This window comes from Suncus etruscus, chromosome 20, assembly GCF_024139225.1.
Source record: "Suncus etruscus isolate mSunEtr1 chromosome 20, mSunEtr1.pri.cur, whole genome shotgun sequence".
NCBI classification, from domain to species: Eukaryota; Metazoa; Chordata; class Mammalia; order Eulipotyphla; family Soricidae; genus Suncus; species Suncus etruscus.
In genome coordinates, this window is record NC_064867.1 from 13,465,340 (window position 1) to 13,488,204 (window position 22,865).

Below are 22,865 nucleotides of genomic sequence, written 5' to 3' on the forward strand. Positions count from 1 at the left end.
ACTGAACTTGGGTGGGCTACATGCAAGGCAAACACCTTACCTGTTGTGCTATTGCTCTGGACACACAGAGTGTAGATTGGTTAAAAAGAAAACTAAGCTTCAATAAAGAAGGTGCTCCAGAATATAAAGGTGTAGAAAGAGGTCCCCTCTTCTGCAAGCTATTTCTCTCTGATTTGAGTGCCGGACTGAACATACCAGGGGTCTCTGATTTCTGCAGTCTTTCAAGAATACAGCTTCTTTCTCTTTGATTACTCTACTCCCTTCCAACATGTCTTTATGCACAGGTTTGAAAATGCCTGGGCACCTTCATATCCTGCATAGGAAGAGGAGGCTTTGGGGGTGGCTTGGCACTCCTAGCATCTGGCTCTGCACTGTCTCACACTCTTGGGTTGATTGGGCCATCTAGTGGCAGCAAGGGAAGGGAATGATACCTCTGGAAGAAGCCACATCCACCACAGCTCTATTTCAGAGCAGACACCCCTTCAAAATAGACAAGAAAAAACACCCAAGTGGGCAGCAAGTGATTCTCACTTGCAACAGTGACTAATCTGACAAAAACACAATTTTGATTTACTTAGAAACTCAAATATATACCTATTAGAGTTGTATTATACATGTAGAAAATGACTTAAAAGTGAGATTTTCATGTAGCTTCCTCAGGTTAATTGTGTCAAAGACATTATTTACATTTAGAAATAGAGATAAAATTAATATATTTATTTTAGGTATTCGCAAACATTGTAATGAACATGTAATGTTCGGTGTTTGTATGTCTGGCAAAAATGGTTATCACAATAAATAAGCTGGATCAACAGGATTCCTGCTAAAACTCAGTAAGTCAGGGATGAGTCCTTGTCAAGAAATTCAGAGACACCTGATGAAAGTAGTTCAAAGGGGGGGGGGGCGGAGAGATAGCACAGTGATGTTTGCCTTGCAAGCAGCCAGTCCAGGACCTAAGGTGGTTGGTTCGAATCCTGGTGTCCCATATGGTCCCCTGTGCCTGCCAGGAGCTATTTCTGAGCAGATAGCCAGGAGTAACCCTAACACCGCCGGGTGTGGCCCAAACAAAACAAAAAACAAAAACAAGAATAAAGAAAGTAGTTCAAAGGGGCCGTAGCAATAGAACAGCAGGTAGCATGTTTGCCCTGCATGCGGCCCACCCAGGTTTGATTCCTGGCATCCCAGATGGGTCCCCAGAGGCTGCCAGAAGTGATTTCTGAGTGAAGAGCCAGAGTGCTGCTGGGTGTGGCCTGAAAACAAAACAAAGCAAAACAAAAAAACAAACAAAAAAGAAAGCAGTTCACCAAAGGGAATCCTGGTCAACTATTGTGCTTTAGGTATAGCTAAATACATAGAAGTTAATAGCATAAACAATGTTTATGAACAATGGTGCTACATGGAGAGATAAAAATATAGTCTACATATATGCAGCATATATGTAGCATATTTTATTTTAGTTCTAGCCTCTATGCAGTCTGGTTGCACTGGGGGAACAAGCAGGGATAAATGAATTCTTAAGTTTCCGCCCAGGGCTACATTTTTTTGTTTTACTCAATTAAGTGATAAAGTATAATAAGGGTTGAAAACTAATTAAATTTAATATAGTTTATAAGGCTCTAAAGAAGATGGCTATTTCAGTGTTAATTTTATAAATAAGTATAAGTGCAGTCTTTTCTTTGTTGCCTCCAAATTGGCCAATAACATTGTCTACAAAACAAGTTTGGATTTTAATATACAGTAATGTGTTTTCTGTATTTCCTTTTAGCTTTATCACCCCAACGTTGTGCGATATTACAAAACGTTTCTAGAAAGTAAGTATTTTCACGATATTTTCTTTGGTTTTTACTTTGTTTTTTGGGGCCACAGCCGGTGATGCTCAGGGGTTACTCCTGGTTATGCACTCAGAATTCGCTCCTGACTTGGGGGGCACTGGGGGATGAAACTGCAGTCTGTCCTAGGTTAGCGTGTGCAAGGCAAATGCCTTACCACTTGTGCCACCATTCCAGCCCCTTCATGATATTTCTAGTTGAGGAAATATCTTTGCTAGGTCTTTTTTAGTGAAGCAAAGTAGTGTTTATTTTTGGACCACAACAGTAATGCTCACTTACTCCTGGGTCTGCATTCAGCGATCACTGTTGGCCAGTGATATATAGGGGTTTGTTTATCTGTGATAACAGGATGGAATCTGGATTGGTCCAGTGCAAGGCTAACACCCTATCTGCTCTGGCTCCTGAGTAGTTTTTAATTGAATGAAACTTGCTTAGATGTGTGAGAAGGGGAAGTGGGGAATGTATTCAAGAGAGAGTGCACAGACTTCTACTGAATAGAAATATATAAGCAAAGAAACATAGAGACAAGCGAGCAAGGTAGGTGTTTAAGTGAGACTTGCTAGACTTTTTTTGTTTGTTTCTTAAATGATTTCTTTAGATGATAACACCTGGTTTACCAAGCTGTTCTTAATATAGTTGTTTCAGGAATTAAGTGTTCCAACACAAGTTCCACAACCAAAGTGACCTTCCCTCTAACAATGTCCTCAATTTCTCAACCTATCACTTCAGTCTGCCTCCTTGCAGACACAAATTTACTTAATATCGTTTGCTGCAGACAAAGGAAAATGGAATTACTGAAACGTAGATCTATAAGAGTCAATTTGTAATGGTTATATCTCTCAACAGTGTCATTGTTTAAGGATTTACTAGGCTATGGTTGTCGCTTGTTGTACATTCTATATTACTGTTTAGACTCACTAAGGTTAGTGGTCTTCTATGCAACTTCCCCATCAGATTTGCTGTGATTTTACTAAATTGACACTACTATAAAATTTTCAGGTGTTGCAGCCCAGTTGCTAAGAACAGGAACAACTTGATGGTCTGGCAGTTTGATAAGGTTAAGTTGTGGAGCTGGGCTTTTTCTGCCAGGAATGTGTCGGGTGTGTCTGTGGCTGCTGTACCTTCAAGTAGAAAGGGGAATCTGACTGCCTCATTCCAAGAAGGCCAAAGAGTTGTCAGCCAGACTAGTCTACCTAGGAAGATTCAGAGAACATCATATTCTTTAGGATTTTAGTTGTGGAACTACTGTTTTTTCCTGTTAAATATTTTATGTTACAAAGTCATAAAATCGGGGCCGGGTAGGTGGCGCTGGAGGTAAGGTGTCTGCCTTGCAAGCGCTAGCCAAGGAAGGACCGCGGTTCGATCCCCCGGCGTCCCATATGGTCCCCCCAAGCCAGGGACGATTTCTGAGCACATAGCCAGGAGTAACCCCTGAGCGTCAAGCGGGTGTGGCCCAAAAACCAAAAAAAAAAAAAAAAAAAAACAAAGTCATAAAATCAGCTTAATGGTCTTTTTTATTTTTTGTTGTTTATGTTATAGTAAAGATCTTATGGATTATTTTTATGACTCAGAAAACAGTGATATAATCAACAACCTAAGCGATTTATAAAATATTTAGTCTTCCATATTGAAAGAATGAAGAAACAAAACCAGTTTTAGTTGTTTTCATACACAAATGAATCAGGAGAGGGCTGGAGAGGTTGCTCATGACTTGATTTGCATGCAGGAAATTTGGGTTTCATTTTGGTCTCCTGAAACCACTGGCTATTAATTCTCTGGGCACAGTGCTCAGTAGTCCCATGGCAAAGCTGAACAAGCAAACAAAAAAGAATCAGGAGATAAGAAAACCAAAGTGTAGTGGATTATTTGATCTAAAAAATAAAATTTGTGGGGACCAGACGATAGCACAGCGGTACGGCATTTGCCTTGCATGCAGCTGTCCAGGATGGTCTGGGTTTGATCCCGGTGTCCCAAATGGTCTCCCAAGCCAGGAGCGATTTCTGAGTGCAGAGCCAGGAGTAACCCCTGAGCATCAAAGGGTGAGGCCCAAAACCAAAAAGAAAATTTTTTGTAAAAAGAAATAAAGTGAATTCCCCTTCCCAATCTCCTACCATCATCAAGAAATTGTGAGTGGATTTTTTTTTTCCCTCTGAAATCTGTTTAGGTAAGGCTCAGGAATTGCCACAAGGTGGCGATGGAACCCTAGCTGACTCTAGACGCAGAAGGTAAACTAGCACGGAATGAAAAAGTAGAGAAAAGCTCCAACTTAGTCACTTGTTTATAACAAGATAGGAGGTGCTGGGAGATACAGGAATTAAAGTGCACAGTTTTCAGAACAGTGATTCCAGTTTGATCTCCGGCATCATATATGATCCCTCAAGCGATCCAGGGTTGCGAGGAATGATGATTCCAAGAGCACAGAGCACAGCCAGATATAGCCTAAACCCTAAACAAAACACATCTATATAGAAATTTTGAGTTGTGGAAAGATAGTATGTGATAAACCTTAATGATGTGCATCACATATGATATTTTTTAAAAAAAATATCTCAACTGGAAAATTTTAAGAACATATAAGTCAACAATTGGGATATTTGCATAGCCTCTTTATCATTGCTGTTGTTATTCAAACCTTTGTGCTCTCAGATTGATTTGATTTCAGCCATTTCCCTTTATCCTTATGGCTCAGTAACTCAGTGCTGAGATTTTCCAGAAAATCCTAACAATTTGTTCTATCTGATATTTTTATCTGATTTTTTTTATCTTTTCTTGTCAAGGATCAAACCCAGGGCCTGTACATGTGAGAAACATGGCCTAAAACTGAACTCTATTCCTCACCACTTAGAATCACATTTTGTGATTTAACACTGTCTCTTGAGAGATCAAGGTTAGTTTTTAATTTGTATTGAAGTGATGTAGCTTATGTACATATATAAAAAATAATTAAAAATTTTTTTAAAAATAACCTGCTATTTTAAAAAAGGCAGTAATTAAAAATACATAAACCTGAGAAAAATAGATTAGGTGATGTTATACAAAAGAATAAAAGCTGATAACATTTAGAATTATTCTAGAAATAAGATTACGACATGTAATACATATTGGTTGGAAATATATATATATATATATATATATATATATATATATATATATATATATATGTTTGGTTTTTGGGTCACACTCAGTGGTACTCAGAGGTTACTCCTGGCTCTATGCTCAAAAATTCCTCCTGGCAGGCTTGGGGGCTCATATGGGATGCCGAATTTAAACCACCGTTGGGCCTGAATTGGTTGCTTGCAAGGCAAATGCTTTACCACTATGCTATCTCTCTGGCTTGGAAATACATATTTCTTATGAAAAATTGGAAAAACATATTTAACCCTAGTTTGAGAAGAGTGCCTACAGTATGTGTATTATAGAATAATATACAGCCAACAAAAGGAATGGCTTGACTGGAAATAAGTATAAATTGCAGAACATGTTTAGTGTTTAGTTTAGTATATTTGTATATGCAATGTTTACATACCTCTAAAATAATGTAAAATACCTATTTATGTATGTATATTTTATCACAAAAATATGCATCACATACTTCTTTGGCTTAGGAAAAAAATGAATATACTTGTTTATTTCTTGACATCTAAGGCAGTGACAAATACTAAGTTGAGGTTCCTAGTACTTATAAGATCAGGATAGTTTCAGCTTTCTATTTTTTTTTCTTTGACCCCCCCCATCCTTCTATTTTCGAAAGACATACAACAGATATTTCAGCTATGAGTAATGTATTCAACTATGCCTTTGCAAGACATGGCATGATTCAGTTAGAGCAAATCTATGAAGTTACAGGACTGTGCCCTTTAAGGATGTAATTTCCTGAAGATCTGACTTTTGAGGGTTGTTTTGTTTTGGGGCCATAACCAGTGGTATTCAGGGGTTACTCCTGTGTCTGTGCTCAAAAATCACTCCTGGTGGTGATTGGAGGACCATTATGGATGCTGAGACTAGAATCTGAATTGGCTAAATACAAGGCAAGTGCCCTAACCACTGTATTATCACTACAGCCCACAATGTTAATCTCTTGAGAGAACAGCTGGGATACATATTTTTCAGGGACTCCTCTGTGACTAGGATGATTTTGATTCTCTCTGGCCTTTCTGTATGCTAGTGCACTTGTCATGAGTTTGCCTGCAAAAAGAGATTAATGCAGACACCTTTCAACCTCCCTCTCCACACTCCACATCTTTGTCCATTTCTGAAATCTAACTTGAAAGTTTGTATTCTAATTTGTGGGCAGGCTTTAATCAACATAATGTCTAAATATAATTTAAATCCTACTTTTCTTTTCCTGTTTTGAATAGATGACAGGTTGTATATAGTCATGGAGCTTATAGAAGGAGCACCTCTTGGGGAGCATTTCAGTTCTTTGAAGGAAAAACAGCATCACTTCACTGAAGAAAGACTATGGAAAATATTTATACAGGTATGGTTTTATTTTTCTATGAAAGAGCAAAGTTCTAAGCTGACTTCACAGATACACCTGATAAAGTCATCAATGAATATGTTATAGGCACAATGAGGGAACTAAAATTTGATACCCCACTTTATTTTTTGTTTGTTTGGGAGCCATGCCCAGCTGAACTGAGGTTCTATGCTCAAGACTTGCTCCTGGTGGGCTTGGGGGATCATTTAGGGGAACCAGAAATTGAACGCTGGTTGGTCAAGTGCAAGACAAGTACCCTACCCACTGTATTGTCTCCCTAACTCCTCTCCTACTTTTTATTGATTTTTCTTTGTTTCAAATAATATAGATATCTAGGATTATGGCTAATTTCTCTATGTGTGAATAGAGATGTCCCAGTGCCAATCCCACTCCAAAATGAACCTTCACCCCATTGCTTTCCCTTTTCCATCACCATAGCTTTGCATCATCACTGAACCTCAGAGTCATTGTTGTTGTTTTGTCAGTTTATTTCCTCTATTTTTATACCCTGCAAAGGTATGTGCCATTGAGTCTTTTTTTCTTTTCCTTGCTTTCTTCACTCAGCATTAAACTAGCTTCTTTATTTGCTGTTTCAAGCTCTGCTTAGCCCTCCGGTACTTACACAAGGAGAAGAGGATCATCCATCGAGATCTCACACCAAACAACATTATGTTGGGGGATAAGGACAAAGTGACAGTGAGTAAGTAGACAGTTTTAAACTTCAGACTTTCTAAATATTATTCTAGAGCAGAGTTGAAATTTCTGCAATGATGGAATCATCTATCTCTGCCTAACCAACACGTAGCTAGTGGGTGCTGGAAGTTAGCCAGTGTGGCTGCAGAGATGGATTTGTTAAATCACAATTAATGTAACCACTCTTCTATGACTCATATGTATTGTATAAGGCAGTGAATAGAATGGTTCTTAATGTTTGAGTTCTATTTTGCATGTATGGAAAAATGGAGCACTCTATGGAGGGTTGAGCATTTAGTTCCCTGAATCTGTGTTTTCCAGGTATTTTATTTCTGTACAACACTGTTTTATCAACCAAAGCAGTGTGGCTGACCCGCAAGCATATTGTTTGATCCATTTAGCAATATTCTGAGCCAAACAGGTGACAAATGGTTATATTGGAGAATATAAAAATATACAGATATTGAGACTGGAGAGATAGTACAGTGGATAGGATGACTGCCTTCTGCACATTCAGCCTATGTTCTTGGGACCGGTGGCATATCTGGCAATACTCAGGTCTTTTTCCTGGCTCTGTCCTTAGGAATGATGACTCCTGGTGGGAATTGGGTGACCATATGGGATTTTAGGAATCAAATCTAGGTCTACTGCGTGCAATATATAATTTTTCTCCACTATACCATCTCTCTGGCCCCAACTCTAAGTTTTGTTTTTTATTTATTTATTTATTTTTTGGTTTTTGGTCCACACCCGGGGGTGCTCAGGGGTTACTCCTGGCTGTCTGCTCAGAAATAGCTCCTGGCAGGCACAGGGGACCATATGGGACGCCGGGATTCGAACCAACCACCTTTGGTCTTGGATCGGCTGCTTGCAAGGCAAATGCCGCTGTGCTATCTCTCCGAGCCCTAAGTTTTATTTTTTAACCTAGAATGTCATATCAAGTTTTTACTGTTCTTTACTTTTAAATATTTGTCTTTCACTATATTATGCACTGTCAACTATAGTTTAGGGAGATATACCATAAAGGAGTAAACTTCAAATTTTGTTGTTGTTTGCTTTGGGTTTTAGGGCCATACCCAGAGATGTTGGTCCTCAGGGGTTCATATGTGGGATCTAGATTGGGGTCTCCTACATGCATGGCAAGGTATCCACCTCCTGTGTTATCTTTCTGGTCCTAGATTCAGGTGTTATTTTGTTCTGTTTTGTTTTGAAGCCCCTCCTTGCTATACTCAGGCCTTACTCCTGGCTGTACACTCAGGGATCACTCCTGATGGGCTCTGAAAACAATATGAGGTGGTTGGGATTGAACTGTGTAGTCTGCTGCATTTAAATTAATTATCTTACCTGCTGTACTATTTCTCTGAACATCTCAATATGAAAAAATATATATTTTGTTTTATGGACCACACTGGGCAGTGCTCAAGGGTTGGTACTGACTCTGCATTCAGCAATCAATCCTGGTAGGCACTGGGACCATATGAGACAATGGGCATCGAAGCTGGGTTGGATCCATGCAAGGCAAATGCCCTACTTGCTTTGGCCCCCCATCCAGATATTTTTTTTAATATAAATTTTTATTTTGATCATAGTGGCTTACATATTGTTGACAATAATATTTTAGGTACATATTTACATAAAATCAGGGGGGATTCCCATCGCCAAATTGTCCTCCCTACACCTCCGTTTCTGTCCTACCTCCCTTTTCCTTTTCCCTCACCCCAGGGCGGCTAGAATATGTGGTCCCCTCTGTATCTAACCCACTACTTAGTAGTCTTGCACCTGTTTGGTCTTGATGCCTCCCTTATTCCAGATATTTTTAATTTTACACCTCATCAGTAATTATTTTGAGAATACACTGCAATATGTATGGATGTTTATTTATAAATCCTATATACAGATAATAAATTCTATCTACAGATAATATATACAGATAATATACAGTCTAATATCCTATTAGTATAAAAAGTTAGCAAATATAGTGTATTAAGTAAAGTATTAAGAGGTATATTCATGTTCAAAATATAAGTTTATTTATTTAGTTTTTGTACTTGACCCATCATTGCTCAAGGCTTGTTCCTGGAATTATTCTGGTGACCATATACTGTGCCAAAAATTGAACCTAGTATTTTATTTTTCATTGTGATATTTGAAGATTTAATTTTTATATTTCCTTTCCTTTACTATTCTGCCAACATACAGTGTTACATAATTGTGGTTTTAATCAATGCCAATATTTTCAATAGTTTGAGTATTAATTTTTTAAATGTTCACTACCCTTTCCTTTTTTACAGGCTTTTTTTGCTTTTTTAAAGTTAATGCTGATTTCTTTTTGTTTTTCTATTTTCTCTGTACTTATAATTACTTCTTTCTAAATCTTTCAAAAGCATTATGAAAAGTGCTTTCAGGATTATTTTCATTCACAAGGCCAAGATGACAACTATCACTAATGTCTTTCAGCTGACTCTCGATTCCTGCAGCTGTTTTCTATAGTGTCTACACTCTAGTAGAGCTGGCATTAGGATTTCTGCACAGACATTGTCCCAAAACTTTGATTTGCTTCAGTTTAGATCAGAGTTTATGTTTGTTTTTCTTTTGTGGGCCACACCCAGTGACGCTGAGGGGTTACTCCTGGCTGTGCACTCAGAAATCGCTCCTGGCTTGGGGGACCATATGGGATGCTGGTGATCAAACCCAGGCCCGTCATGGGTCAGTCATGTGCAAGGCAAGTGCCCTACCGCTCCAGAGTTTGTTTCTTACATCTTACATCCTTCTCCTCACTGAAGCATATATGCTAATAATTTTTTCTTACTTCCTTTTTTTGTGAGGACCACACCTGGGGGGTGCTCAGGAAACCATATGATATTCTGGGGATCAAACCTAAGTCAGTTGCAAGTGAGGCAAGTGCTCTACCCGCTCTACTGTCTCTCTGGCCCTAGACAATATATTTTCTTTCTCTTTTTTGGGGGAGAAGGTTCATATCCTGTGATGCTCAGGGGTTACTCCTGGCTCTTCACTCAGAAATCGTCCTGGCATGCTCGGAAGACCATATGGGATGCCGGGATTCGAACCACTGTCTGTCCTAGATCTGCTACATGCAAGGCAAAAACCCTACTGCTATGCTATCTCTCTAGTCCGTTGGCCAATACTTTCTTAAGAAAGAATACTTCTTAAGAAAGAAGTCAGATTTTAAGGTGCTGTCATGGATTTTTTTTTAATAAAACTCATTCTTCATTGGTAGTTTAAAGGGTATAGTATTTATGGATAAATATTATCCTTTTAAATTTTGAAGGTATTTCTTCAGTCAAGTATCTAGTTTTGCTATTGGTAAATCCAATACTATTCTGGTTCCTTTGAACTATTTTATCTCTGGAAACTTCTAGAGTATACCCTACTACTTGGGCTGGGATTTTATTCTTCAGTGTATCCTGAATAGATGCAATCTAGGGATGTAATACTATGGTCAAAGCAAATATTCTTACCTTATTCCTTCTATACTATTCTTCTTTAAGCTTTCTCATATAGAATTTATTTTTATCTCAAATATTGCATGTATTATATGGTCTACTAATTTTTTAAATAATTCTCTAGTTTTCCATTCTTTGTCACTTTATGCTATTTCAGTTATCTCTTCTTTATTCAAGTTTATTCTATTTATTTATTTGAATACTTACTTTTATTTTTATTTATTTTTGTTGTTAGTTTCTGGACCATAGCTGGAAGTGCTCAGGAGCTTTCTGCAGCTTGATGCTCAGGGGTGAGATGCCTTGTGATGCTCAGAAGCCTAAATTATCCTGATGATTGAATACAGGGCTCTTGTTTGTAAAGTTTGTACTCTTTGGACTGTCTCTTCAACCCTGGCTATATTTCTAAATTCCATCTTCTTTTTTTCATTTGAGTGAAAAACCCCTTTTATTCTCTCAAGATAGCATAGCCTCCCTTTTCTTTGCCAATGATACTATTTTATATCTTTTATGTCCATTTTATCTTTCCTTCTTTGTTTTTATCTAACTTTCATATTTGGAGTTTTTCTCAGGTGTTAGGGGATCCTGAACTGATCTTTAGTACTTCTGAGACATTTTCTAAAAGGTACTTGGTGTCTCTTTGTATTCCAGATCAGATTGTTATTAAATATAGTCATAAAGACACCCAATGTTTTCCTTGGTATCTAAAGGTTTCAGAAATTGTACTTACAATGTTGACCTGAGGCAGCATCCATTTGTCTTTTGTTTTTCTGGAACAATTTTACAGAAGGGATATTAAGGGATCATGACCATTTTCTACATTCTCACTGACCTTCAGTGACTCATGCTTTACTCCAGCTTGTTTTGCATGGTTGCTTGCCAGCTAAGATTTCTCTTTCATTTTTTTTTAATAGATGAAAATTTATTTTACTATTGGTAGCTGAAGGCAGTTTACATTTGGTGTTCTATGTGAACTGGGGAGGGACCTGGGGCATTGATCACAGTTCCATCTTTTGGAATTCTGTAACCTATTTCAGACACCTAGGCTGAATTTCTGCTCTGTTCAATATGTTATCACCTTCCTTCTACTTCTCATAATTCAAAAATTCTCTGGAATATTTAATTAATTCAGTGTTGTTGCCATGCCCATTTGCATGGAGCTTGTGGAAGATTACCTTTGCAAATAAAATTGCTTTTCCTTCATCCTTCATTATAGCGAAATTTCGGGAGCCAGGAGAGGGATGCTTAACTGCTTTTGTAATCCTCAAAAGGTCTAGTGATTCTCAGGTGTTACTCCTGGCTCTGCACTCAGGAATCAGTCCTGGCAGTGGAAGTGCTCAGAAAGGCCTTAATGTGGGGGATAAGCATGGGGTGGGGTATGGTGGGATGAGGGTGGGATCTAACAATCCTGGCTCACCACTTGCAATGCAAATCATGCTTTACCCAACATACTCCACCTCCAGATTCTCTGAAATTAAATAGAAAGATATAGTTTTACTTATATTTAAATTGTAAAAGACTCTCTGGATACTTTGTTTGATTGAAATAGGCCACATTTCTGTTTTTCTTTATTGTCTTCTTATTGCTTATAATGCCGTGTCCTATCTAATTCTTATGACTGTTGACTTAATTTAGGATTTATTCTGTTGAAAGTTGTCAAATTAAAAGTACTCCATTTGTACTTATCAAGATTTCTAAAAACTGTTAATGAAGTAAAAGTTTTCCTATTTGAAATAAAAAGCAGCAATAAATCTCAGAACAGAATCTTATCCTTTTTAAAAAAAATAATATTTTATTAAACACCTTGATTACAAACATGATTGTGGTTGGGTTTCAGTCATGTAGAGAACACCCCCCACTAGTGCAACATTCCCATCACCAATGTCCCAAATCTCCCTCCTCCTTACCTGGTTTCTCTCCACTGAAACAACTGTGTGGAGAAGTCATGGCTATGGTTTTATTTCCAATGTGTACAAAATGATTTTATTTCTGCTAATGTGATCTGCAGAGATTTATGATTATTTAAAATATTAAAAATGCAATAGCGATGTAGTAATGAGATAAGAAACATAATGAGGTCTGGAATAAGTGTCCAGTGAGTAAGGCATTTGCTTCACTCGTGACCAACTTGGGTTCTGTTTCTGGCACCCCATCTGGTCTCCTGAGCCTCACCTCGGGAGTGATCCCTGAGAACAGAGTCAAGACCGAGCAGCACTGGTGTGGCCCCAAGGATAAATACAGGTATTAAAGATATTTATGAAGGATTATGGTTAAATTAAAATCTTAGGACATTAACTTGAAATCAAATAAAAATGATTCTCCCATTTTGCCGAAGACATGAACTGCAATTCAGAGTTTATATAAATATATTTATATGTGTTTGTATAAATATGTTGCAACATAAAACAAAACAAAATATGCTGCACCATGGTGTATGTATATATGTATATGTGCTTATGCATATGAAGCATGTGACCACAAAGGGGCAGTCTTGTCCTATTTAATTTTCTCTTTTGTTGTACTGGAAGGTTTTTTCCTCAAGTTGTCTTAGTAGAGAATTGCATTGTAAATGATGTTTAAAGACATTGATTCAATATTGAAAAGTTGTATTGAAAAATATCTCATAAAAAACTTCAGAAATATTAAGAGTTACCTCATCATTTTTCTCAATGGAGGTGAATTTGATGTCTTAAAACAGATTGGTTTCCAATTATTTAAGTAATCATGCTAGTTGGAATTTATCTTTGCAAAGCAGCAGATAGTACTATCTAATTTTAATGTTTTTTATATATTTCCATCTAAACAACTGTATCTTCCATCTAAAATTATTTATGTCCAAGAAAAATAGAATGTCTGTCTCAAATGCAGGCAGAAGGTGGGGAGGAGAGAGACATGGGCATTGGTGGTGAAAGGAGGTGTTCATTTTTTATTACTGAAATCCAACTACAAATATTTTTGTAATCATGGTGCTTAAATAAAGTCTTAACAAAAGTAAAAAATTTCCACTCAAAAAAATCTACTAACAATTATTTATGTCCAGATCTTGCCCCTGCATTTTTAAAATTGTAACCTTTGAGGATAGGACGCATCAGAATAGACCCTAATTCATCATTACAGTGGGCAAATCACAAAGTGAATTCTAACTACAGACACCTACCCTGTGAGTTTCACACTCTACCATCCAGATACAAAATGAATAAGAAGGAGGGAATATATACACAAATGAACTCATTCACAAACCTGTCATTTCCCATTCTTTCTTGTGCCTTTTCAAGTATTCACATTTCATGCAAATAGTTGCTGCCCTCATTTTCCTCCTGTTCTCAAATTTAAAATCTCATTCAGTCCTAAGTAATAGATTTCAGAGACATACCTTAGTGCTTGACTTGAGGTCATATGTTCATTCTTCAGCCTAATTTGCTTCTTGTACTTCTAGATGTCTCTTAAATTATGTTTGACTATAGCTACAGATAATACCAGCAAAGATATAACATATTTATCAAATACACCAATGGTCATCAAATGCTTGACAGGTGAAATTGAATAGCAGATGAATGCTATGGCCACTTTTCCTTGAGCTTACAGTGGTATGAGGAAGCCTTTCAATTCTTCCTTTAGGAATTAATTTATCAACTGCCACATCTGGCAAAGAGCAGATGGTATGAAAATCATGGCCACTATTTTCATGAAGATTTTTATTGGTTATAGGTTGAAAATATGCTATTTCTGCAAAATATTAAAATTGGAAAATTGGTCAGTGTAGGTTATACTGTGTTGCAGTAACAAGTAATCAACAAATATTAGCAGCTTTAGAATAGTGGCATACCACATTCTGTTAGATATTAAGGTGAGAACTGTTTTTGAATAATCTGATAATCTAGAAGGAAAACTTCCAGACATCACAAAAGGACCTAGGGGAGAGTAAAAGAGCATGTACGGAGCTTGTAGTTATACCCATGACAGTATACTTCAAGGGCGGAGAAACCCTGTATCTCTTAGGCCAGGGGACTTCCCTTTCTAATCTACCCAATTTTTACTGTGCCTATGCAAAAAAATAGCACAAATTAAATTTTTTAAACGTTTTTTTGGTAATTGTTGTTCCTTGTTTTTTTTTTTTTTTTTTCTTCTTCTTCTTCTTCTTTTCTTTGCCTTTTTTTTCTTCTGTGTTTTGATTTGTCTTTATTTCAGGACCATGGTTAGTGTTTGGTTGTTGTCTTTATTGCTGTAGTGCTTTTCAGGCTTTTGGTTTATTTGTTTTTGTTTTGTGGGGGCGATTTTTTGGTATTATTTTTATGTTTTCCTTCCTTTTCCCCTTTCTTTTCTTAAACTGACTTTTATAGTCTCTAGAAGAACTCCCATTTTTTTTTTGCTTGTTTGAATTTTTGCCCCCCTTTTTTCTTTTTCTTTTTTCTTTTTTTCCTTACCTTCAAACAGAACCAGATAACTTGAACCCTCTTGTTCTGCCTCACAAATTGAGGGGGAAATAATGGAGGGCACCAAGACGAAACAGTCATATGAACATTGAGTAGAAATAAAAAATGATCAGACTTGAACACCAAATCCAAAGCCAACTACAACAGAATCAATACCTAATCTACAATAGGCTAGACACAGAAAGGGCCACTTATACTAGCAGCCTGGGGAGCAAAGGTGGGGCGATATGGGATGTATGCTGGGAACAGGGGTGGAGGGAGGGCAACATTGGTGGTAGAATGCCCCTGATTTAATATCACTATGTACCTAAAATATTACTGTGAATGATTTGTAATACACTTTGGTCAAAATAAAAATTATTAATAAAAATGCTTATTAGGGGCCGGGCGGTGGCGCTAAAGGTAAGGTGCCTGCCTTGCCTGCGCTAGCCTCGGACGGACTGCAGTTCGATCCCCCGGTGTCCCATATGGTCCCCCAAGCCAGGAGCGACTTGTGAGCGCATAGCCAGGAGTAACCCCTGAGCGTCACCGGGTGTGGCCCAAAAACCAAAAAAAAAAAATGCTTATTAAATAGAAAGTATCAAAGACCATATATAAACCAAAATGCTTTAAATAGTGATTTTCTGACTATAGAAATCAGTAAGTTCACACAGCTTGAAAGAGCAATACTTTCTGTTTTGCTCCATCAATATGTGGATTGAACATTACTGTGCTCAGTTTGGACTGGCTGAAACTTCTTTACATCAGAATTAGGCAAGAAAGAGCATAGCATGTCTTGACTCCTAAAAATTTTTCCCCAAAGTGTCAAATTACTTCTGGTTAAATTTCATAGTAGAATGCCTATCTTGTATATAGGCAGGGGTGGGGTGGGGGAGGAGAGAGATCGGAGGCATTGGTGGTGAGAATGTTGCACTGGTGAAGGGGAATGTTATTTTTACTACTGAAACCCAACTACAATCATGTTTGTAATCATAGTGCTTAAATAAAGATATTATTAAAAATAAATAAAAATAAATTTCATAGGCTGAAAACTAGTAATTATTAATAGAGAAGGGAATATATTCCTCCTCTCAAGACAACAGGTTACTCCCACAACTACCCAGCAGAGAGGCAACTGTGACTGAGTCTTTGATTGCTCACACAAGAGCAGCAATTACAGATTAGAAACTGAAATGGGGCCAAAGAGATAGCATGGAGGTAAGGCATTTGCATTACATGCAGAAAGTCGGTGGTTTGAATCCCAGCATCCCATATGGTCCCCAGAGACTAACAGGAGCAATTTCTGAGTGTAGAGCCAGGAGTAACCCCTGAGCGCTGCCGAGTGTGACCCAAAAACCAAAAAATAAATAAAAAAATAAAAGAAAGAAACCTGAGATAGATATGGATTATGCAGGCCAAAATCCAGTGATGTGCACAGCCCTAGCAATATAGGATACTGTTGAGGTGAATTCTAGCCTCTGCAGATTGAGATGAGAAAATGAAAAGGAGGAAGGGAAATGACCAATGACTTTATAATTTTTGTTTTGGGAAGCATAATTAGTGTGATGCTTAGGGTTTACTCTTAACTCTGTACTCAGAAATTATTCCAGGAGCGCTCAGGGTGATAAGCACCTTGATCTCAAGAGATAACTGATGCCAGAGATCCAACTCAGGTTAACTTCAGCAAATCAGCAAACTGTCTCTCAATCCCAGTCACACCCACATCCGCAACTGGAAACAGCTCATTCTTTCCTAGCAAAGATTCTTATAATTGTCCAGAAAAAAAATGATGTAGATTTTTACTTATATTAGCAAAAAAGAAAATAAGGCGAAGAGAATAACTGTGAACCTAGAGTTAAAAACAAACTGATGGTTGTTTACTGAAATAGGTGAATAGTTGAGAAATAATAATGTTTGTGAAGTTTGTGGCATTATTGGTAGACATTTAAATTAAGGAGATTTAAGATGCAAGATTTCAGACATGCTGTTTTAAAAACCTTTTGAGCAATCAAGGATTTTTTTCATAATCTTGTCCATGCCTTTTGTTTTAGCCTGGTGGGAAATATTATTCTTTTATGAATAAACTGTGGGTGTACACTTACATGTGGGGAACTTGTTGCTCTCAGTCTGGAATATTCCTCTGCATTTCTGCTACTCAATTCAAAGTTTTTCCTATAGGGGGCATATTGAGGCCCACATTTAATGCATTCTTATTTAGGTTTCCTTGCTATACTGGAATGCATTCTCTTATATCACATCAGGCATTTGCTCATTTCTTGAGATGAAGAAAACCTAGACTTTTTTTTTTCTCTAACAGCACTTTGTAAGTATTTATTTTAATTTTAACTTAATTTTTATTTTTTGAGGGGAGCATACCCAGTAGTGCTCAGTAAAAATATTCATTGAATAAATGCATAGTAGATTCAATGAATGAACAAATGAACTAAGATACATTCATGTGGAAACATACAGAATTCAGCTAGTTACAATGATCATACTTGGGTCTCTATCAGGCCAAAGTTTGAGATTTGTAATAAAATATTACTCATGGATTAAAAAATGTGGAAAAATAACAATCCCTTCCTAACATTGCAATCTGAAATAATAAAAGAAAAATTTTGCTTTCTTCAGCACCACCAAAGTTTTAGTTATAAAATCAGATTTGATTTGTTTTGCTAGATTTCTAGGCATTGTAGTTGTTTCCTAGGTGACAATGGGATTTTAATTGTTGGTTGGCTCATATGTTGTCAGGAAATTTGTCATTATATCTATTAGAAAATACTTCCAGTGAATTAGAATTATACTTCTTATAGGGAATTCAAGAAAAATAGATACTATTGTGATTTTTGTAGTTTCCTTGACTAGTATTGTGGTTCTCCCAACCCTCTATTTATGAAATTAGTATTTATCGGAGCTTGGGCTGACACAGAACTTTGTACGCTTTTAAAAGACACAGAATATTGAGTTTCATACCCTTAGAAAATTTATTATGGGAAGAGTAGCCATGGAATTTCAGGATTTTTTCTCAGTCAACATATTGCCTTTATGCTATTAAAGAAACATGAATATTTTCTGCCAAGTCCATCAGTTTGCTAATATGGTCATGTAAAATGAGGAGCCATTAAATGGATTAGGTTAAATACAATTTTAAATTTAAAAACAATTCTCATGCACCAGTGGTTCATAGTAGGACTCTGAGATTGAATAACAGTTGGATTCCAGAAAAAGAATGTTAAGGGCTGGAGAGAGAGTATAGTGGGTAAAGCACTTACCTACATACCTACTCAAGTTTTATCCCCAGCAGCTCATGTGGTCCCTGGAACACTACCAGGAGTGATTCCTGAGTATAGAGCTAGGAATAAACCCTGAGCACTGCTAGTTGTGATCTGAAGATAAAACAAAACAAAACAAAACAAAACAAAATTAAAATGAAAGAAAAAGAATGGCAGTCCTGAGAAAGTTATAATCGTGTATGTTTCTAATTGTGGACTAAAAATTCTCTTTCTTTTTTTCTGAATATATGGCTGATTGGGTAAGATGATATGGAAGCACCAAATACCCACTAAGGAAAAATGGGTGAACACTTCCCAATATTAGACTTATAGGCCTTATATATTTATATAGTCATAGAAAAAAGTCTAAAGATTATAAATATAGTCGTAGTTTAGGATATTTTATATGGGTGGGTGTGTGTTGTGATAGGATGTAGCTTCCTGAGAAATTTTTTGGGGGGGTAGCATTTTTTTGTGCTATGGATATGTTGTTTTTACATAGTGAGTTTTTCTAGTGTTCTTTCCCAGGCATCATAATAAGTAGCTGGGAGTGTCTGTTTTTCACTGAGATTAATTTTCAACAGTAACTATGATTGTCTTGTCTGTGTATAGTTCTGCATAACTAGGTTGACTAGGTTGAAATATTAGAATCTTTTGGACTTTACTGTGAGTGAGTGTGTTTGTGTGTGTGTGTGTGTGTGTGTGTGTGTGTGTGTGTGTGTGAGAGAGAGAGAGAGAGAAAGAAAGAGAGAGATAGAGACAGAGAGATAGAGTGAGATGGGGTGAGATACTGAGTCATATTTGATTACCTTTACCAATTTTTATACAAAAATTTTCGACTTAGTACTCCTACTCTATAGTAAAACAACAATTTGTTTACCAACAAATGAGAGGTCAGCCTTCTGAACATGGACCATAGAGTTCCCTATATATTTTAACCACTCTACAAATTTTCTACACTCTATCCATCTTTAGTGGATCATGCTTCCTTCAGAGCAGAATTTTACAGTTGTACCTTCCTAGGACCAAAAATTCTTTTCAGTGCCTTGCTCTTATTTAGATAGCCTCACTTCCTCCAGATATTTACTTTATCATAATTTTGTCACAGAAATTTTATATCATTAGCTTTGTCCCTATATTACATTCATCTGACATCTACCTATTCTATAATACTCTTATCATAACTTTAAATGTGTATGTTATACATGAGGCTCTTTGCACTTACCCACTGCTAAGTTTTATAATGAATGTTTTCTTAGCCTTAGTAGTTTGTTCAACATTTGGAACAGAATGTAGGTGTACATTTATTTGGCAGATGAATTAACCAGATTATAAGAGAGACTAAGAGCCACTTAGAACAGCTGACTTAATAAAGATTTCTATTTGTAAACAATAGCAATCAGTGAGACTTTCTTGTCCTTATATAAGGGCCTGCTGTGCTGAAGATAGGGGTGGTAGATGTTTTCATTGGTAAACTATCAACATTCTTGTATTGGTATATTGTTCTATTATTCTATTATTCCACTGCTATATTTTTCTATCGTTCCAAACATCCTATAATTAATTTGGAGTAAAATTTTTTCTAATGGGATAACCAAGGTTATTGCAGAAGCAGGGAGGATTTGGACTCGTGAATCATTAGAAATTTTTTTTTTGTCAAAATAGAAAATTATTTATTTATTTTGGTTTTTGGTTCACACTGGCAATGCTTAGAGATTAATCATGGCCCTGTGCTCAAGAATTACTTCTGGAAGCACTTTTAGGGACATTATAGGATGCTGAAGTTCCAATCTAGGTTGGCTGTGTGCAAGCAGCCTGCAAACTATACTATCTCTTCAATCCCCAAATAAAACATTTTTATTTTGATAAAATAAAGGTTTGGACAAAGAGTTGATAAATAAGTGCATTAAGAGCAAATGAAAAGAGGCAGAGATTTTTAGCTCAGAAAACAGAGAAAATGACATGGCATCTTATGCCATCTACTGTTTATCAACTCTCAAACTAGTCTGAATATTGAGCCTCACTGGGGGCTTGAAATGGACATGTGATTTACAGGATTGGGGGTGGAATACCAGAAAAGGATGTAGCTTTCTGACTAGGTATGATTTTGCAAATAACTGACACAGATTCTGGGTGAGCGGTTTATATGGAGAGAATGAAATATAGCCTAGGAACTCAATCTGAGACTACATAAGTTTCCTATTTGAAGGTTGACAGCAAGCTATAGATTATAGCACAAATACTCTGCATTTGAGTTTTTATTGTATTCCTTGTGCCATCAAAGAAGCTTTTTAAAAAGCTGTTGGCTTTTTTGGGTAATGTGGTACATGTAAATGTTTTCCACTGTCATTTTGAAATGTCTTACATGGCATATGATTGCTTTAATGACCAGGGTTATAAAATAAAAACATTTCCTCTACTCCAAATATAATTGCAAATGAGGGAAAAGTAATAGAAACATTTCCACTATGACTAAAATCTTCCAAATGGTCAAACAATATTAGCTTTTTCTCTCTTTAAGAAAATTTCCTAACCATCTGTGTTTTTGCAAACATTTATCCGAGTTTCTTCTATTATTTAAATGAGGCAAAGTAAAATAGAATAATTTTGATGAATCTATGTTATAGAATAGAATAAGCATGAAGTGAATACTGCTGCTTAGTTTTTTTTTAAACCAATGGCATTTAAAATTTTTTTTGTTATTTTTGGGGGGTCCCAGTGGTGCTCAGGAGTTATTCCTGGCTCTGCATTCAGAAATCACTTCTGGCAGGCTTGAGGAACCATATGGGATGCTGAGAATTGAACCCAGGTCCATCCCAGGTCGGCTGCATGCAAGGAAAATGCCCCACTGCTGTACTCTCACTCCAGCCCCACAAAGGCATTTTTATAAAAACAAGAAAACCTTATAGTTGCATTATATATGAAAAAATTAAATTATCATTTAGCATTATAACTTTTTAGAGTCTATGTGAGGTAACAGAGTAGTGTGTTCCTAGAAGTCTTGAGGTATTATGCTAATTTGGAATATTTTCTGGACAATACATAAACAGAAATATCTAACTTCTAAATAGTTCTTAACATTACTTTCTAGAGGTTAGCTTTTAATGCTTCTATTTGTCAGTAGTATTACTAGATTGAGAGAATAAAGATATATAGTTGTAGATGAATGGTTATATGTACAAATATATACATATAACAAAATTATAATTTTTATGGATTTTGCATTCCAGTTAGGAATTACAGATTTTAAATTCATAATAAATATTAAAAATGAATTTTATTTTTATAGTGAAGTAGGAGCAAACTATTTTCTGATAAGAGGAATGTATAGAATAAACTCTGGTGGAGGGCTCAGTTAATCCTATTGACATAAAAAGTTATAATCTGTATGCCTGAAATTCTAAAGATTGTAAACTAACTAATAAATAAAAATACAAACTGTCAATAAATTAATAAAATATTAGATAAAATTTCAAAATGAATTTAATATAAGAAGGTTGAAGAACAAGGCAAATTTAAAAACAATGATTAGAAATGACCTTTTCTGGAAACATAGATTATGTACAATTTTACATATCTGACAGGAGTTTGGCCTTTCTTTTATTTTTTTATATTAATCTTTTAAGTATTCTTCATAAGGCTTTGTAGGACTTTAACCTTATAAGTAGTGATGTATGTTCTAGATTTTCCAAAGATCTTTTTGACCCTTGTCTGAAGAACTAGGTTTTGAAAGGAGTAAAGAAAGTGAGGTGGCTGCTTGGGAACCATATTTAAGTTTCCTGGCCTAGCACTTCCTTAAACTTCCAACTCACAACCTCTTTCACTCAAATTTTTATGCTCCAAATAAAATGTTCCATTATAAAGGCTTATAAATGGTGTATAAATCACCATTTCTAAGGTCCAGGTATTCAGGAGCAGCTTAGTTGGGTCCTTCTGACTCAGGATGCACATCAAAGTGTTTTGATCAGACAACTTTTGACTTGAGTTGTAAGAATCCTTTACTAGTAGGATCATTCACATACATACAAATGGGCAATTACTTCTGGCTTTTGAATTGGAAATCAGTCTCTTATCCTTCTGGGTTACTCCTCTACTTTGCTTTTTCAACAGAATAAATTGGAAGAATTTTATATGGTTTGGGAAAATATTTCTTAATAAGACCATCACAATTGTAATATATAAAAGAAAAACTTTAAGAAATAGGATTTTATCAAAGTTTAAAACTTTGAAAGGCACTCTGAAAGATTAATGAAAGATACTATTATGAGAATGAAAAGATAAGCTGCAGATTGAAGAACATCTTTGCAAGTGCTATAAATTTTTTTTATCTCAAATTCAGTAATAAGAAAATAGGCAACTCCATGGAAACATATATCACGTTGAAGAATTTAAGCATTTCACTAAAGAAGAAACAGATAACAAATTAGTTCTTGAAAAAAAGATCAACAGCTTTTCTTACTGGGGAAATACAAATATAAAATAATAAGCTGTTACTTTATGCTTATTAGAAGGACTAAGTGGGAGAAAAAGAAGCTGAAAATAGCAAATGCTATTGGGGACGCAGAAGCAACCTCAGCTTTCCTTTCTCTTGTGAGAAAATATTTAAAAATAAAATAAATCAAACAGTATGCTTACCTGATCCAATAATCCCAAGTAAAGATTTTTTGAATTAAAATTTATGTTTTTGCAAATCTGTATAGCCAGATATTATAATTAAA

At 36.2% G+C, this 22,865-nt stretch overlaps 1 protein-coding gene across 1 annotated transcript in view; it reads left to right on the plus strand.

Moving 5' to 3' along the window:
* The window catches only part of NEK10 (NIMA related kinase 10), a 271,236-nt gene that overhangs the window by 92,629 nt on the left and 155,742 nt on the right, over window positions 1-22,865 (plus strand). Inside the window, exons 20-22 of the mRNA XM_049766054.1 lie at window positions 1,766-1,811; window positions 6,188-6,309; window positions 6,907-7,009. Of these exons, the coding sequence (XP_049622011.1) occupies window positions 1,766-1,811; window positions 6,188-6,309; window positions 6,907-7,009 (271 nt within the window). The remainder of the gene's footprint in view (window positions 1-1,765; window positions 1,812-6,187; window positions 6,310-6,906; window positions 7,010-22,865) is intronic.